The following is a 19,928-nucleotide window of genomic DNA, read 5'->3' on the forward strand; positions in this document are numbered from 1 at the left end:
AGAGGACATAACACTTCAAAACTTTAGCAGCAGGTTAAGAGGGATATTTTATTTGCTTCCTGCTCTCACATTAAAGGTTCCTTGGTTTTGCAGTCTTACTGTATAGTGATTGGGATCCCTCTTCATATTTCTATAAGGCCCAGTAGTCAAATTGAAGACAAATTGTTCTTAACCTGTAACCTGGGTATTACTATTGATCTTGGAGAAAATGACAAAGTAAATTCTAAATTATTAGGAAAACTATAATTTCAAAAGATGTTGACATTCTCTTGCAAAAATGTGTGTGTGTGGGTATAATATTAAAATCCTATGAAATTGTAATCTTTTCATATTCCAATCATTTTATGAAAAAAATCATTCAGGAGTCTTCCAGATGCCATTTTGAGGGGCAGAAATTCCTAGCTTATGTTATAGTGTGCATGAAGGAAAATACTGGGATAACTATTGTAAGCCATTTAAAAGCAATACTGACTGCTCTTTAGAAGGCCAGATCCTGAAGATGAAACTGAAATACTTTGACCACCTAATGAGAAAGAAGGAATCACTAGAGAAGTGCCTAATGCTGGGAAAGATTGAAGGCAAAAGAAGAATGGGACAGCAGAGAATGAGGTGACTGGATGGAGTCACTGAAGCAGTAGGCGTGAGCTTAAATGGACTCCAGAAAATGGTAGAGGAAAGGAAGGCCTGGAGGAACGATGTCCATGGGGTCGTGATGGGTCAGACACGACTTCACAACTAACAACAACAAAAAGGAATGCTATATTGCTCATCACAAATCTGCTTAATAAAATTCTGAACTGCCTTCCATAAACAACTTCAAAAAAAGTAAAATAAATAAATAAAGTACAATTATGATAATAATAATAATAATAATAATAATAATAATAATAATAATAATAATAATAATAATAATATAATTACCAGTTTGTTTGATATTTTTTGTGTTTGACCTTCATTTCTTGGCTCTTTAGAATCTTCTTTAGCTGGAATTTAAAAATTCATACAACCAGTTTAAAGAGTAAAATACAATGAAAAATAAAATTTCTGTATGTGTCTACTAAAAAAAAATCCATTAATTATAGTAGGATTTATTGTTAAGTAGAACAGCAAGCTTTCTTCACAACTCAGTATATTTTTCCTCGCTTCCTTCATGGTTTATCTATTTAGATATTGTACTATCATAAAACAGATAAAATAAGGATGTGAAGCTACAGTGGGAAATTTCAAAAGTGCTATGTTTTGGGGAGAATTTTGAAGAATTAAAATCCACAGCCATGGACTATGGACTTAAACTTCTTTTAGTTCAGGATTCAGTGATACTCATTGAAGTCAGCTGTTTTCAAAACAGGATTCTTAAATTTAAAGTTAAATGTTAAAAAAATATTTAAAGTAAGTTAAAGAATTTATACTCTACAGTACTTACATTTCCTAAATGAGTCCTGGGTTTTTTGCTGGCTTTCAAAGCTATTTTCATTGAAACCTGGTTTGCAGGACCTATTACCGGCACCGAATTTTACATATTGAGGTAAAAAATCTTCAACCTAGAAAATCAAGTTTTGCAAGAGTAATATTTTGCATAGACTTTAGAATACTTAAAACGTGAGGGTGTAATCCAGTGTTGGCGAACCTTTTCGGCATAGAGTGCCGAAACGGGAGCATGTGCACCGGAAACTGGAAGGGCAGCCCCCCATTGCGCATGCGTGCAATGGAAAGATGATCTTCCATTTACAGCGAGTGTTTGCACACCAGCCAGCTGGTCTTCGCGCACGCATACGTGCCAGAAACCAGAAGAGCAGCCGCCTGGTGCACATGTCTGCGCCGGGAAGATGATCTTCTGGTTTCTGGTGCACACTGGGCACCTGGTCTTCCAGTTTCTGGCATGAATGCGCAAGCGAAGACCAGCTGGCCAATGCGCATGCGTGCAATGGAAAGATGATCTTCCATTTACAGCGAGTGTTTGCACACCAGCCAGCTGGTCTTCGCGCACGCATACGTGCCAGAAACCAGAAGAGCAGCCGCCTGGTGCACATGTCTGCGCCGGGAAGATGATCTTCTGGTTTCTGGTGCACACTGGGCACCTGGTCTTCCAGTTTCTGGCATGAATGCGCAAGCGAAGACCAGCTGGCCAATGCGCATGTGCGCACCAGAAACCAGAAGATCATTTTCCCGGTGTGCGCATGCATTCTGGGTGGCTGCTCTTCCGGTTTCCAGCACTCCCACATGTGTGAAGACCAGCTGGCCGGTGCACCAGAACCCGGAAGAGCAACGGGTAACGGCTTTGCGTGCCACTCCCAGCATGCCTGCCATAAGTTCGACATCTTGGCTATATACTGATTGGGATCCCTCTTCACATTTCTATAAGGCTCAGTAGTCACATTGAATATAAATGGTTCTTAACCTGTAACCTGGGGATTATTGATCTTAGAGAAAATGATAGTAATTTCTAAATTATTAGGAATAACTATAATTTCAAAAGATGTTGACATTCTCTTGCAAAAGTGTGCGTATGTGTGTGGGTATAATATTAAAATTCTATGAAATTGTAATCTTTTCATATTCCAATCATTTTATGAAAAAAAAATCATTCAGGAGTCTTCCAGATGCCATTTTGAGGGCAGAAATTCCTAGCTTATGTTACAGTGTGCATGAAGGAAAATACTGGGATAACTATTGTAAGCCATTTAAAAGCAATACTATATTGCTCATCACAAATCTGCTTAATAAAATTCTGAACTGACTTCCATAAATGACCTCTAACAAAAGTAAAATAAATAAATAACAAAGGTACAATTATGAGTAGTCATATGCAAGCAGAAAGATGACAATTACCAGTTTGTTTGATATTTTTTGTGTTTGACCTTCATTTCTTGGCTCTTTAGAATCTTCTTTAGCTGGAATTTAAAAATTTATACAACCAGTTTAAAGAGTAAAATACAATGAAAAATAAAATTTCTGTATGTGTCTACTAAAAAAAATCCATTAATTATAGTAGGATTTATTGTTAAGTAGAACAGCAAGCTTTCTTCACAACTCAATATATTTTTCCTCGCTTCCTTCATGGTTTATCTATTTAGATATTGTACTATCATAAAACAGATAAAATAAGGATGTGAAGCTACAGTGGGAAACTTCAAAAGTGCTGTGTTTTGGGGAGAATTTTGAAGAATTAAAATCCACAACCATGGACTTAAACTTTTTTTAGCACAGGATTCAGTGATACTCATTGAAGTCAGCTGTTTTCAAAACAGGATTCTTAAATTTAAAGTTAAATGTTAAAAAAATATTTAAAGTAAGTTAAAGAATTTATACTCTACAGTACTTACATTTCCTAAATGAGTCCTGGGTTTTTTGCTGGATTTTAAAGCTATTCTCATTGAAACCTGGTTTGCAGGACCTATTACTGGCACCGAAGTTTACATATTGAGGTAAAAAATCTTCAACCTAGAAAATTAAGTTTTGCAAGAGTAACGTTTTGCATAGACCATATACTTTAGAATACTTAAAATGTGAGAGGATAATCCAATGTTGGCGCCCTGGGCAGCTGGCCTTCGCACACGCATGAGCACCAGAAACCAGAAGAGTAGGTGCCCAGTGGGCATGCCAGCACCAGAAGATGATCTTCTGGTTTCCAGCACACATGAGCACCAGCCACCTGGTTGTCTGGTTTCTGGTGTGCATGCATGTGCGAAAACCAGCTGCCCAGTGTGCATGGGCGTGCCAGAAGCCAGAAGAGCAGCCACCTGGTGCACATGTGCACTGAGTGGCTGCTCTTTCGGTTTCCACTGCTCCCCCGTGCATGAGGATCAGGTGGCCGGTGTGCCAGAACCTGGAAGAGCAACGGGCCATGGCTCGTGTGCCTGGAGAGATGGCTCTGCATGTCACTTCGTGTGCGTATGCACACCGGCCACCTGGTCTTCTGGTTTCTGGTGTGCATGCGCATGCAAAGACCAGCTGCCTGAAGATCATCTTCCTGATGCGCACATGCACACCGGGCGGCTGCTCTTCCAGTTTCCGGTGCTCCTGCGCGCATGAAGACTAGCCAGGTGGTGCACAGAAACCCAGAAGAGTTACAGGCAACGGCTCTGCGTGCCCCTTCCGGCACACATGCCATAGGTTCGCCTTCATGGTTTTCGACTGTGTTTATAAAGGTAGAAATCCCAGAACATTTCATTGTCCTCAGTGTAAAACCAATACACAGACTTGGAAGCCATGGAATATGGTGAAACTGATTGGCTTCAATTTGGCAAAGGAATGAGACAAAGGTAGACCTTGATTTAAGACAAATTGCTTAATGACCTTCCCTCAAAATATTTACGAGCTGAGTTTGCTCCTCAACGTGCCATATAAGATAGGTACAACTGAGCTTGCCCTTTTTGACATATACTAACCAGTTCATCCTTATTTTGTAGGGAAGACTGAGACTTTCCAGGGTTCTGCAATGATTGCCAAATGTTGCAAAATTCATCATCTTTTTTATTGTGAGCTTGCTAGGAAAGAAAAACAAAACAAAATAAATGGAAACTGCCATGAAAACTCATTGAGAACAAAAATCTGGAGTCTTATTATTTTTCCCCACAATGTTTTCATTATCACAAGAACTAGCCATGTCTTAAGTTTCAACAAAGTAGCAATTTAAATTGCAGGCATATATCTTAGTTACTTCAGTTACTAGTTATTAGTTACTTCAAATTTTTAAATTTACATTTAAAAAGATAGAAGTGAAGACATGTTGTCCCATGATGGAATATTATTATATTGTATTGCAGAGACAGTATTTCTAAATTCTACACCAAGAGGTTTTTTTACATTTTTTCCCCATTTCCAAGGCATAGTCATGTTCCATGACTTCGATCCACAAAATTGATCATCTCTTTCATACAGAAACTCTCAGAAGCTTTCATGAATTTCTCATTTGTGCTTTACAACTCTGTTCAGTGCCATATAGTACAATCTCTCAATTGTTTGCCATCTCTCATTATTTCTAAAAGTAAACTGGTTCACAGTAGCTATTACTACCACTGTTGCTATTTAATCCTAGACTTTTGGGAATGGGAAAGATTTTTTTTTAAAAAACCCAATCAAAAATCAAAACTCTGTTTTGATTTGAGCCACCATGACATTATCAACTAGTCAATGGGTGATAAATTGGAAATTTTTTAGTCCACCCTATTCCATTCTTAAGAATATATAGCAACTCAATTGAGTTACCGTATATACTCGAGTATAAGCCGAGTTTTTCAGCACGTTTTTTGTGCTGAAAAACGTCCCCTCGGCTTATACTCGGGTCTATACAGCTTATACTCGAGTTTTGTTTTTTTTTAAGCCCCTCGGCTTATACTCGAGTATATACGGCTTATACTCGAGTTTTTTTTTTTTTCTTTTTTTCACATTTTACCGGACGGCGCGGGGAAGCCCTGCCGGTGCAGTGAGAGGGCGGGGCGGGGGAGCCGCCAGCCTTCTCAGCTGAGGGAGGGAGGGTTTCCCCAACCGGTAGGTGCCTCATTTCCCACCCTCGGCTTATACTCGAGTCCCCAGTTTACCCCAGTTTTTGGGGTAAAATTGGGGACCTCGGCTTATACTCGGATCGGCTTATATTCGAGTATATACGGTATATTTAAAGCAGACTCATTGAAATAAATAGAAAAAAAATTAAACTTGATCTATCCTCTTTTAGGATCCTAAGATTGTCAAAATGTCACTTACTACAGCAGTGCAGTACGAACAAGAAGCAAGTTATATTGTAGAATCAATTTTATGAGGATATCATAAAATTGGGTTTAATTCAACTGATAAATAAAATAAGGTTAAGTTTTCATTAATTTTGGAATATTATCAAAATTAGATAATTTGATGTATAACTCACAGACCAATTCAGTGCTTGTAAACATAAAAGTGTGCCTTGGGGAGATAGGCAGCATTATATATTTGTAAACAAACAAAAATATTTACATAAACACATTTCACAGGTGTGAAAAAATGTGTTTATGTAAAATATTTTGTGTTTTTCTTGAATTTATTGCAACTTGATACATTTTGGAATATGTGTCCAATGTATTGTCTTTGCTTGGTGTTATTGTTTCATTTGCATTACTTTAGCTTATGTTTACATTATTTAGAAACTGATTTTTAATGTATTATGTCATTATGTATCTTAAGAGTATTGAAAAATACAATTTTTATACTATATATATATATATATATGTATATGTTTTCTGAGGTTTTCGCGGGTGTTTATATGTAGGTCTTTGGTTATTCGGGTTTTTCCCTTACGCGGGAGAATTCGGGTTATTCGGGTTTTCTCTTTACGCGGGAGAAAACCCGAATAACCAAAGACCTACACACACACACACACACACACACATATATATATATATATATATTTGTTTTCTGAGGTTTTCACGGGTGTTTGTATGTAGGTCTTTGGTTGTTCGGGTTTTCTCCCGTGTAAAATTGGAAGTGTCTTGGCGACGTTTCGACGAAGTCTCATTCGTCATCTTCAGGCTTCAGCTTCGTGCTTCTGGGAGCAATGTGTGAAAAAAAAAAAAAGGAAGAAACAGCTGCAATCACACATTGCTCCCAGAAGCCTGGCTGAAGCCTGAAGATGACGAATGAGACTTCGTCAAACGCCGCCCAGACACTTCCAATTTTACACGGAGAAAACCCAATAACCAAAGACCTATATATATATATATATATTTGTTTTCTGAGGTTTTCACGGTGTTTGTATGTAGGTCTTTGGTTGTTGGGTTTCTCCGTGTAAAATTGGAAGTGTCTTGGCGGCGTTTGAAGTCTCATTCGTCATCTTCAGGCTTCAACCGTGCTTCTGGGAGCAATGTGTGAAAAAAAAAAGGAAGAAACAGCTGCAATCACATTGCTGCCAGAAGCACGGTTGAAGCCTGAAGATGACGAATGAGACTTCGTCAAACGCCGCCCAGACACTTCCAATTTTACACGGAGAAAACCCAATAACCAAAGACCTATATATATATATATATATATATATATATATATATATGTTTTCTGAGGTTTTCACGGGTGTTTGTATGTAGGTCTTTGGTTGTTCCAAAGAACAACCAAACACAGGAGAAAACCCGAACAACCAAAGACCTACATACAAACACCCATACACGGGAGAAAACCCGAACAACCAAAGACCTACCTACATATATATATATAATCTTTTTTCACTTTATTATTTTAACAAAAGCCAACTTACAAACAAACCCTAATCCGACTTCCTACAGAACCCAAAACCATTTACCCTAAGGTAGCAGGTAAAACAACTTACTTTACATTTCTGATGGATACTTGTATAGGTTACTTTCTGCTGAGAACTGGAATTGCCCTGCTTTTCTGTTTTGATACTATTATGCTGTCTTCCATTCAATTGCTGGATAATAAAGAAAAAAAAATCAATTTTTTCTATTTATTTAAAATATTATACATTCAGCTATTTTTTCTCACACAATATTACAAATTAACAGGCCCACAATATATACTCAACAATTTTAACAATAATTGTTGTGGGACATTATCTACTTTCTTTCTTTAGATATTATGGAACAGAATCTCAAACAAATGTAAAAATAAACTTCTCTGATATATTCACAATAACTGAAGTGCTCAAGGCACATCTGAGAACTATCATTTCCTTCTTTATGCATATATTAGTCTTGCTAGTTATCATATCAACATCATTTTAGCCATTGTCTATTCATTGCAGGATGAAGGCTTTCTCCGCATGTTTCCAACCAATATGGTCCTGAGCTTTGTTTTCTCAACTGGACCCGCAATACTTGCTGATGTTGTTGATCCATTTTGTTTTAGGTCTCTTTCATGGACACTTTTTTATCAAGTGGGATTCATTCTATGAGTGCCTTGGTCCACTTGCCATCAGTTTTTCTTGCTATGTGACCAGCCCATTGTAATGCCAAGCATTTATCTTTCCATGGCTCTTTGCGTCACTTATAGTTTTTGTATCAATTGTGAGGTTAGTGTCTTATGTTTCATTGACGTATGTTAGAGCAGGTAATACACACTAATCAAAAATATACCGGACACACAGCAAGAAGAACTAATGGCAAGTTCCAAGGCACTCATAGAATGGATCCCACTTGATAAAAAGCATCCTCAAAAGAGATCTAAAACAAGATGGACTGACAACATCAGCAAATATTATGGGCCCAGTTGGCAAAAGAAAGCTCAGGACCATGTTGGTTGGAAACATGCGGAAGACACCTTCATCCTGCAGTGGATAGACAATGGCTAAAACAGTGATGATGAATTGCTATAAAAAAAAATCAGAAATCATTTCTTTACAATGTTTTTTCTTTTCTTTGATTTTTTTCTTTGCTCCTTTATTCTTTCCTTTTTTCATTCTAAATATTTGGCAGCCTTAGTTTTTATTTTGTTTTCAAACTTCTAATGAAGTTTATTAAAAAAAAACTATCGTTTCCTACTTGGAGGGCCAGGGATAGGGGTTATTCCTCTGCCCTGGTCCTATTAGACCTCTCAGCGGCTTTTGATACCATCGACCATGGTATCCTGCTGCGCCGGTTGGAGGGGTTGGGAGTGGGAGGCACCGTTTATCGGTGGTTCTCCTCCTACCTCTCTGATCGGACGCAGACGGTGTTGACAGGGGGGCAGAGATCGACTCCAAGGTGCCTCATGTGTGGGGTGCCGCAGGGGTCGATTCTCTCACCCCTCCTGTTCAACATCTATATGAAGCCGCTGGGTGAGATCATCAGTGGCTTTGGGGTGAGATACCAACTGTACGCTGATGACACCCAGCTGTACTTTTCCACCCCGGCCACCCCAGTGAAGCTGTCGTGTTGTCCCGGTGTCGGGAAGCCGTCCGGGTCTGGATGGGGAGGAACAGGCTCAAACTTAATCCCTCCAAGACGGAGTGGCTGTGGATGCCGGCACCTCGGTACAGTCAGCTGCAGATGCGGCTGTCTGTCGGGGGTGAATCATTGGCCCCGATGGAGAAGGTACGCAACTTGGGCGTGCTCCTGGATGGCGGTTGTCCTTTGAAGACCATTTGGCGACCGTCTCCAGGAGAGCATTTTATCAGGTTCGCCTGATCCGCCAGTTGCGCCCCTTCCTGGACCGGGATGCCTTATGCACAGTCACTCATGCCCTTGTTACCTCTCGCCTGGACTACTGCAATGCTCTCTACATGGGGCTCCTTGAAGAGCACCGGAGACTTCAGCTAGTTCAGAACGCTGCGCTGGTTATTGAGGAGCGTCTCGGAGCTCCCACATAACACCTATCCTGCGCAGACTGCACTGGCTACCTGTTGTTTTCGGTGCGCTTCAAGGTATTGGTTACCACCTTTAAAGCGCTCCATGGCTTAGGACCGGCTATCTACGGACCGCCTACTGCCGGCTTCTATCTCCCATCGTCCGGTACGCTCCCACAGAGAGGGACTCCTCAGGGTGCCGTCAGCCAAACAGTGTCGACTGGCGGCCCCCAGGGGGAGGGCCTTCTCTGTGGGGGCTCCGACCCTGTGGGACGAACTTCCCCTCGGACTTCGACAATTACCTGACCTTAGGACCTTTATTTCATATGGCTGGACTAGCCTGATTTTTATTTTTATTGGATGGGTTTTTAAAATTGTGTTATTTTACAGGGGAGTATGTTTTTTAACGTTTTGGGCATTTAAATTAGTTTTTTAAGGGTTGTTTTTAAATTATTGTGTGTATTTATATTTTATCTGCCTGTTCACCGCCCTGAGTCCTTCGGGAGAAGGGCGGTATACAAATTAAAATATTATTATTATTATTATTATTATTTTATCACATGTAAGTCTGGTAAATCTGCACCAACTAATTATTCTTCTCTCTCTCTCTCTCTCTCTCTCTCTCTGTGTGTGTGTGTGTGTGTGTGTGTGTATGTTCCTTTGGGTCAGGATTGTTTGTTTTGTTCTTAACTCCTGGCAACTGCTTGGGAAAGTCCCTGCAGTTTTCTTGGCAAAATTTCAGAAGCACTTTGCCCTTGCCTGCTTCCAAGGTCTGAGAGACAGAGTGACTGGCACAAGCTGGCTTCATGTCTAAGGCGAGACTAGAATTCATGACCTCCCAATGATTAGCCTGATGCCTTAACCACTACACCAAACCAGCTCCGCTACTTATTATGACAATTGTTAAACTTCGTTTAAATTTGGCTATGCTTTTTTACTAGCTTAAGAGAATAGCAGTATATTTATTTTCATGATAGAACTGGGTAACTGAATTCACACTTACTTGAGTTGGAACAAAGAGGGAACGAGGAGAATGATTGAGGCCTCCTAGAGGTGCTTTTTGGGAAGATACAGAAAAGGATTCTGATGAATATGAGTTGTAGGAACTCACAGCTGGCTGTGGCTTAACTATGGCTGTTAACTTCTGATTTCCTGTTTCAGTTCGATAGCCATGAGATATGTTAATTAAGGCACAAGCTGGCATGCGGTATCCTCTGGAAGGTGAACTCCTAATGAAAGAAGGGCAATGAAAGCAACTTTGTCACGGTCATTACTCATATAATTTCAAACTATATATTTAAAATATTTATAGAATATAATTTAATATTTTGGATGGAGCATAAAATGAACTTGACTAACATACTTCAGATCCAGTTTTATGAGGCTGAGGGAATGGCTAGATGGAGGTGTTTTTGATTCAATAAAATGAAAGTTTATAAATTTACAATGACAATAAAAATAGATAATAAAGAACAAAATTACCCCCCCAAAAAGCATTTTAGTGTCACCTTCTTATACAATTATTTTATGTTTCTGAGGTTCTATTGAAACACTTAAGAAAAACAAGCAATTGTTTGCAACAAACCTTATTGTTAAACCTCCATGAAATTCTTCATCAAACAGTACTTCATACAGCACATCAGATTCTCTGCTGGCTAAAGAAAATATACATTGTAAGCAATAGCATCAAATGTGAAATTGCTAAAGAAAATCATAATAATATCGCTTATTACTACGACAACAATTTCTTTATTAAAAAAATCATTATATTTATCTCCAGAACTACTTACAAAGATCAGAACTACCAAATAAGAATTTTCAATATTCTCCTCTATACTGGCTTACATTCCTGGTCAATATAGCTGACTACATAGACTATCTTCACCTACATGCAGGGTGTATAAAAATCGATGATTAAAAAAAAATTGCATGTTTTTTATTTAAATCGGATTTTTAAAAAAATCAAATTTATTTTAATAAAATGCTTTCGGAATACAAATCTATCTAAAGATAGTTTTCTATTTAAGATACATTAATAATTTACTTTATTCAGCATGAAATGGAGCTTAGTTATGTAACATGAGGCTGTATATTCTGCAATATTGGGACTGTTGGTGAGTCAACAGCAGGTCAGAGGAGGAGCTGCTACGGGAAAAAAATGACAGTTGCTCTTTTAAAATTATGATTTAAATCAAGCCTTTTTACTAGTGATTTAAATCAACTTGATTTAAATTAATCCATCCTGCTTACATGGTTCCCTCCTAATGGTGTGTATTATACATTCCAGAATTCTCAATTATTATGACTAACGAAATGTTATAACCAGTGGTAGGATTCAGCCAGTTCGCACCACTTCGGGAGAACCGGTTGTTAACTTTCTGAGCAGTTTGGCAAACTGGTTGTTGGAAGAAATCATTAGGACAGAGAACCGGTTGTTAAATTATTTGAATCCCACCACTGGTTATAACCCAGAGGCAGAACTCTGATTCATTTTTATAATTTCTTTATTATTGACTTATGTGCATCAATGAATTTTAAAGTAGTTTCAGTCTTACTAGAACAACACCACCAAAGTCATGGTGTTTTTAAACTGAGAATATATACAAAGACATGTTATGTGAGTTAACACACATTCTCATCTTTCCAAAACAAGAAAAAAAAGATCAAAGAAGGCATCTAGTAGCAATGTTTTTTTTCTTATATTTTATGCAAATAATGAATTAATAAGAGTTAGGCTTTCCCATGTGTTTGATTATACTGTATAGAAACATGTGTCCAAATGTTCTTTAGTTACAAATGCTACAAAAGTACTATAGATCTGTTACCTTGTAGACGAAAAATAACAACTCATCCAACCATGTAGCCTACTCCATTTCATAATAACCAAGGGGTGATGTATGGTGTGGACATTATTTTTTTAAAAAGATTAATAGCAGTGGTCACATATCAAAACAAAACCATTATGTCAATTGTTTGGATCCAAAAGTGTCTGTATGAAATGTTATTTGTAAAACAGCTTCCCAATTCTCTCCTGACCCCAAATTGTATATTTTAAAAGGTCTAGAGGCCCTTTTAAATAGCTTGAACTATGGTGAAGGTACTGCAATAAAAGAGCAGAGGCCATTTGGTATGGACAAAATTCTTATGCTCAACTGTAGCCTGTGTGATTCAGATTAAATCTTTGACTGTCTCCAAGAATATCAAGAAAAGTATACAGAAGCCCCACTTATAGAATTTTGAATTCAGCTGATTAAAACAAACAAAAAGATGTACCTTTTTAACCTCAGTTAAACTGGATCTTTGATAAATATCCAGTTGATAGTAATCAGTATTTTTTTAAACATAGAAATCATTCACAAATCAAAGGCAGAATTATCAAAAGCTAAAAAGAAATTCAGTCATACCTCCTTTAATTCCTATTATAGTACCACGAAGTCCAAGGGGAACAGAAAAGTTCTCTCTCACATTCACAACACGATCAAACAATCGATAATCTGCATCTTGATCTGGTAAAATTCCATGTTGTTGTTCTAAAGGCTAATAAAACCAAATATTTAAACTATAGCAAAAATATCTAATTGTGAATATAATATAGAATAAAAGTAGTTATATATGCCTCTTGGGGTATTAATTTTATGTGCAATTTTATTAAAATGAAAAGATTAAATAATCATGTAATGTCCTGTTCATTCTATTGAGCTTCTGATGCAAGGATGATTTCTCAGTAGAGAGCAAACAGACTCCAAATCCGGCTATCAGAAAATATAGTAAGTTTCATCTACACAATTGAACCAGCATTGCCATTTTTTACATACCTTGTTCATCAGTTTTACAATATGTAAGATGGAGGAAAAAAGAGGAAGCTGGTATGAAATATAAAACCTTCCTTGAGTCAAGCTTAACTCTTGATGACTACATGATACATTCATGTTTCTTTCTTGGCAACATGAAATTGGTTTGGTACTGCCTTTAACAAAAATTCTTATGCAACTAGTTATATTAAACTTACTCTGTATAATAAGTGAGATTTCACTGTCACACGCACTTTCTTATTACTTTTTCTTTGCTAAAAAAAAGCAAAAATAATTGGATGAAATCATTCATAGATTATTATTGCTATACAAAATTAAAAGGTCACATATTATAGCCCACATAAATTATAACAGTGATAGTAAATCTATTTATATGCCTTAGTTTAATGTGTGTCACTCAACCTTATTTTAAAACCATTTTGTTAGATAAGTCCAAGAATTATGTAACAGCTCTCTGACTCTTTATTGGTGCCTGCTGTTTGGAGAGTGGTTTGAGAAAAAACAATATGCTATTAAGAGAAAACAGGATGTGAGAAAGACAACTTTAGACTTTGAATACATGCACTGCTTGCTTATATTTTGACTTATCACACAGAACTTAATGGACAATCCATGAAAATAATATGACCTTGATGGAAAAAGTTTGTTCATTCCTACTCCAAATATTGTATTGATAGACGGTCATACTGTATAACTAATGTTATGGGTATTCTAAACTATTCTGTTGTTTAGAGTTCTCCAACACCAAACACTGATCTAACAGAGTATAAAGAAACATACCAGTAATCTAACAAGAGCAGGACAGAGAGGAACCTTATGAACAAAACCTTCAGTGTAACTCTAGAGGTATGAGACTTCATGAATTTTAAACTCAATAAAGTTTATCTAAATCAAGGTGGGTGATACAGATTATATATAAACAAGTAGGTCATCAGGTAAGCTGGTAAGGTCTCCCGAATGTTTTATTTTATTTTAAAATTGACTTTTTTATTGCTTTGCAACTCAAAATTACACTCAAATATTTATAATGTAAACATTCTAATAGCAATTTAAATGACATTTGAAACCTAATTGCAGTATATTGTGATAAGAATCAGATAATTTAGACAATATTTTATGTACCTTGCATTTGTCTATTTCTTCTTCAATCTTTTCAATGATAGCTGCATCCAGAATTTGCAAATCACAAGATGAACGTGAAAGTGTACTGACAGGATGAGCCTTAAGCCATGACATGATTTCTTGAACTTTTTCAGCACTATGTTAAAAATTATTCCATATTAATAATCATCAAGATGTAAAATCTAGCATAGTCAACATGTAAATATTATAAAATGGAAAATTATTATGTATTATTAAGATTTGTTTTTAATTTTTTAAAAAATATGTCCTAATGTAAGAAAAATAGATATAAGCATTGTCCCAAAGCTTAACAATTACATCAAAGCTGTCAAAGCAAATTTGAAAATTATAATCCAATTATGGCAGTTTGGTATATATACTTTATTACTGTTATCCATGTGTTCTATGCCATATGCTAAATAAATAGGGCAACAAGAATAAAAATCTGTACAAAAGAAATTGGATTATTTTTATATCTCGACCCTACAATTCCTTGAATCAAGATTATATATTTTCAAAATAACAATTGTGTTCTTAAGAGACAATACCTGGAAAATAGTATTTTGACTGCTTGATAGTAATTAGACAGCTGCAACCATGAAAGAATGCGGCATAAAATTGTTCCTCCTTCAATCCAAGGACCTGTCTACTAAATTTGAACTAGCAATCTTCTTGCTGATTGTCATTATCTACTTATTTACTAATCTACCAAAAATATAAACTACCTACCCATTCTCCTCTTCACCAGGCCAAATATCATCTTCATAAAATATATCTTCTGGACTGTTTTTGGCTAAGTAAGTAAAAAGTTCTGGTACTCTGTGAAATATATAAATATATTTGAGTATCTATTTCATATTTACAAACATATATATCATAAAACCTCCACCATTATTTACTAGACTCCTGTTTGCAGGAAAAATAAGTTGCACATATTAGTGAAATATACTATGCAGAGCTCCAGAATTATATCCAAAAAGATGCTTTGCACTAAAACACTAATGTAACACTGATCTGTCTGTAACTTTTAAAAACAGCTGAGGTGTTTTTCTAATACATTGCAGAAACAATCATGTAACTTTCATGGTATGAAAGATATGGATTCAGTTTTCCTCACATAATGGTAGTACAGTAACCAAGGAATAAACAACTATACTCACATATGGAAGGATTTAAAATTAATTAAAAGTATTTCTTCACCCAGTTAATATACTACTAAAACTTTGATTCCTCTTATAACAAAATGGTGTATCATAGGACAAAACGTTTGAACCAAAGTACAGTACCTCAAATGGGCTAACTTACAGAACACATTCAAAATTCAGGGCCAAAAAATGGAAATTTGACCAATTTTATAAAACCTTCTATGACATAAAATAATCATAAAAGTTTATGGCATAATACAAATTAGAATAGACTAGAACAGAATTCTTTATTGGCAAAGTATGACTGGACACACAAGGAATTTGTCTTGGTGCATATGCTCTCAGTGTACATAAAAGAAAAGATACATTCGTCAATTATTATAAAACATTCCCTGTGCTGATGTTTGACGATGATATACAGTTCAGTAGGGGATATTTTTAAGACAGTGTATCTCTGAATATATCCCAGCTTTTCCAGTAAAGGCAGTTACATTAGAAGCTTTTTCAGTCTTGAAGGCATTGAGGAATCTGATTAGGAAATGTCTCTGAAAATACGATGGTCACCATTTGTCTGGAACTTTATCAAAAACTGAAATGTACTATCATCAAAATTGGTGAAGTCCAGGAATCAATATTGTTTTGAAAAAAGAATACCTAATTTTGGCACATTATGTCTTTTATTTGATTATTTGGTTCTTTTTGTTTTAACTGGCCATTAACTGCCCGGAGTCTAAGTGACTAAGCAGTCATACAAACTGAAAAAATAAATATAAATATAGAATAAACCATAAATATCTAAACCCAAAAATCAAAGCCAGTATGATTAATAGGCCAGTTGCCTATTAAAGAGAATGCTTCAATAGACAGTTATCTGGCTCCAACAAAGCTCCCTACAATAACGCTCTACAACAACATTATCCATTACAAGGGTATACACACAAGTCCATAATAATTTTAAGCTTACCTTTCTAAATATTCAGCTAGAAGCTGTTCCACTGCAGAAGAGTACATCCATTCATTTCCAACTTTTTTAGTGTAGCCAGGGACTTCTTCATTCCTTTTATTGAATTTCAGATTTAAACCTACATTTGCTTTATGGTCTCCACGTGGACTGCAAAATAGATGTTGAATGTTTATTTATTTATTTATTTATTTATTTATTGTTTAAATTTATATACCGCCCTATCTCCCAAAGGACTCAGGTAAAAACAGGTAAATACAATCTAAAAACAGTTAAAAAACTTATTCTAAAAGCCTAAATTAAAAATATGAAAATAAAACCCAATTTAAAAAACCATAAATTAAAATCTAGCTCAGTCCTGCGCAATTAAATAAGTATGTTTTAAGCTCGCGGCGGAAGGTCCGAAGGTCCGGAAGCTGACAAAGTCCTGGGGGTAGTTCGTTCCAGAGGGTGGGAGCCCCCACAGAGAAGGCCCTTCCCCTGGGCGTCGCCAGGCGACATTGCCTCGCTGACGGCACCCTGAGGAGTCCCTCTCTATGAGAGCGCACGGGTCGGTGAGAGGTATTCGGTAGCAGTAGGCGGTCCCGTAGATAACCCGGCCCTATGCCATGGAGCGCTTTAAAGGTGGTCACCAAAACCTTGAAGCGCACCCGGAAGGCCACAGGTAGCCAGTGCAGTCTGCGCAGGATGGGTGTTATGCGGGAGCCACGAGGGGCTCCCTCTATCACCCGCGCAGCCGCATTCTGGACTAACTGTAGCCTCCGGATGCCCTTCAAGGGGAGCCCCATGTAGAAAGCATTGCAGTAATCCAGGCGAGACGTCACGAGTGCATGAGTGACCGTGCATAGGGCATCCCGGTCCAGAAAGGGGCGCAACTGGCGCACCAGGCAAACCTGGTAGAACGCTCTCCTGGAGACGGCCGTCAAATGATCTTCTAGAGACAGCCGTTTATCCAGGAGGATGCCTAAGTTGCGCACCCTCTCCATCGGGGCCAATGACTCGCCACCGATGGTCAGCCGCGGATTTAGCTGACTGTACCGGGATGTCGGCATCCACAGCCACTCTGTCTTGGAGGGATTGAGCTTGAGCCTGTTTCTCCCCATCCAGACCCGTACGGCCTCCAGACACCGGGACAGCACTTCGATGGCTTCGTTGGGGTGGTCCGGTGTGGAAAAGTACAGCTGGGTGTCATCCGCATACAGCTGGTACCTCACGCCGAAACCACTGATGATCTCACCCAGCGGCTTCATATAGATGTTGAACAGAAGGGGCGAGAGGATCGACCCCTGCGGCACCCCACAAGTGAGGCGCCTCGGGGCCGACCTCTGCCCCCCTGTCAACACCGACTGCGACCGGTCGGAGAGATAGGAGGAGAACCACCGATAGACGGTGCCTCCCACTCCCAATCCCTCCAACCGGCGCAGCAGGATACCATGGTCGATGGTATCGAAAGCCGCTGAGAGGTCTAATAGGACCAGGGCAGAGGAACAACCCCTATCCCTGGCCCTCCAGAGATCATCCACCAACGCGACCAAAGCCGTCTCCGTGCTGTAACCGGGCCGAAAACCGGACTGGAACGGGTCTAGATAGACGGTTTCATCCAGGTGTAAGGGAAACTGATATGCCACCATACTCTACAACCTTTGCCGCGGGTTGGAGACCGACGGTAATTACCTAAAACAGCCGGGTCCAGGGAAGGCTTCTTAAGGAGGGGCCTCACCACCGCCTCTTTCAAGGCGGCCGGAAAGACACCCTCCACCAAAGAAGCGGTCGTAATCGCCTGGAGCCAGCCTCGTGTCACCTCCTGGGTGGCCAGCACCAGCCAGGAGGGGCACGGGTCCAGTAAACACGTGGTGGCATTCAACCTACCCAACAACCTGTCCATGTCCTCGGGAGCCACAGGGTCAAACTCATCCCAGACAATGTCACCAAGACCACCCTCGGGCGCCTCACCTGAGTCACCGCAATTTTGGTCCAACCCATCCCGAAGCTGAACGATTTTATCGTATAGATAACCGTTAAACTCCTCAGCACGTCCCTGCAGCGGGTCATCTCGCTCCCCCTGGTGAAGGAGGGAACGAGTCACCCGAAACAGGGCGGCTGGGCGGTTATCTGCCGACGCAATGAGGGAGGAGGCGTAGCAACTGCAATTATATACTGCAATTTACTAAAATTCTAATAACTAATTTTGCTATATGTTAATATTAATACTTAATATTCATTCTTCAAATTTATTGTCTGAAAAAGAGCAAATGATCAATATTAATAAAATCTAAACTAAGTTTGAATGATTTATTCAGCAAAATATATGCTCATAGTTATTTCCATGCTAGATTGCTATAACATGATCTATAGTACATGCATTTATCTTTGAAGATTACCCAGAAATTACAACTACCGTATATACTCGAATATAAGCCGATCCGAGTATAAGCCGAGGTCCCCAATTTTACCCCAAAAACTGGGGTAAACTGGGGACTCGAGTATAAGCCGAGGGTGGGAAATGAGGCACCTACCGGTTGGGGAAACCCTCCCTCCCTCAGCTGAGAAGGCTGGCGGCTCCCCCGCCCCGCCCTCTCACTGCACCGGCAGGGCTTCCGTCCGGTAAAATGTGAAAAAAAGAAAAAAAAAAACCTCGAGTATAAGCCGTATATACTCGAGTATAAGCCGAGGAGCTTTAAAAAAAAAAAAAACTCGAGTATAAGCCGTATAGACCCGAGTATAAGCCGAGGGGAAGTTTTTCAGCACAAAAAACGTGCTGAAAAACTCGGCTTATACTCGAGTATATACGGTAATCCAGAATGTAATGGCACAAACAGTTCTGGGTACTCTGTGGTTTGCCCTTATCATACTGCTGCTGCCTGAGGTAAAATGACTCCTAGTTTGTTTCCTGGCAAAATTCAAAGTGTTAGTGATCACCATAAAAGTCCTAAATAGTCCAAGGCCAAGTTATTTGAGGGACCTCCTCTCCTTGAGGTATCTATCAGTCCTAACAGGTCAAATAAGAAGGAAGTGTGCTCCAGGTCCCCTCCTTAAATCCTATAATTTGGCAAAACCTAGGAGACACTCTTTTTGTGAAGTTGCACCTATCTGGCAACTAAAACTAATGCTAAGGCATTCAGTATCCTCAGAGGTCTTGCCATAGGTTGCCTCTGGAAGTGAGTGCTTTGATTCCTTACAGTTCCAAATGAAGCACTGTCTGTATATTTACTTGGAGACAACCTAGGAAGGCCCTGAAGAAGTTATGCCGAGTCTTCAAAAAGTCATAACTGCCTAAATGCTTCAATATTATCAATATTATTAGTATCACTGATCAGTTTCAACATGTAAAGTATGTTCTGCCTTCATATCTCTAACTGCTTCTCTTCTTCCTGTTTCCATTTCTTTTTCCTGATAAATTATGCTCAAATTCAACCTATCCATGTTTTGGAATACGTTTTAAAAATGTACATACAAGAATAATTCCACATGGGGAAAAGAAAGACAGAAAATTGGACAAAGCACTTTATAAAAGAAGTACTTTGGAAAAATAACTTTAACTATGCTTTAGAGTGCTTTAAAAGGAATTTTACAAAACAACAATAAACATTCCTTTTTAGTAAAACAAAAACAAAAACCAGATAATGGCATTTCAAACTCTCTCTGGA

The 19,928-nt window shown here is 38.5% G+C and overlaps 1 protein-coding gene across 4 annotated transcripts in view; it reads right to left on the reverse strand.

Moving 5' to 3' along the window:
• Window positions 1-19,928, reverse strand: part of XRN1 (5'-3' exoribonuclease 1) — a 66,697-nt gene that overhangs the window by 11,392 nt on the left and 35,377 nt on the right. For 3 of the 4 annotated variants that reach the window (XM_058187698.1, XM_058187699.1, XM_058187697.1), the window contains exons 25-37: window positions 16,285-16,431; window positions 14,905-14,994; window positions 14,176-14,311; window positions 13,251-13,307; window positions 12,646-12,778; window positions 10,827-10,896; window positions 10,245-10,470; window positions 7,289-7,390; window positions 4,389-4,487; window positions 3,324-3,441; window positions 2,830-2,891; window positions 1,424-1,541; window positions 922-983 (exon numbers count right to left, since the gene is read on the reverse strand). In XM_058187698.1, the coding sequence (XP_058043681.1) occupies window positions 922-983; window positions 1,424-1,541; window positions 2,830-2,891; window positions 3,324-3,441; window positions 4,389-4,487; window positions 7,289-7,390; window positions 10,245-10,470; window positions 10,827-10,896; window positions 12,646-12,778; window positions 13,251-13,307; window positions 14,176-14,311; window positions 14,905-14,994; window positions 16,285-16,431 (1,420 nt within the window). The remainder of the gene's footprint in view (window positions 1-921; window positions 984-1,423; window positions 1,542-2,829; window positions 2,892-3,323; window positions 3,442-4,388; window positions 4,488-7,288; window positions 7,391-10,244; window positions 10,471-10,826; window positions 10,897-12,645; window positions 12,779-13,250; window positions 13,308-14,175; window positions 14,312-14,904; window positions 14,995-16,284; window positions 16,432-19,928) is intronic. The other variant, XM_058187700.1, reaches the window with a different exon arrangement.

The sequence above is a fragment of the Ahaetulla prasina genome, chromosome 6 (assembly GCF_028640845.1).
Source record: "Ahaetulla prasina isolate Xishuangbanna chromosome 6, ASM2864084v1, whole genome shotgun sequence".
Lineage (NCBI taxonomy): Eukaryota > Metazoa > Chordata > Lepidosauria > Squamata > Colubridae > Ahaetulla > Ahaetulla prasina.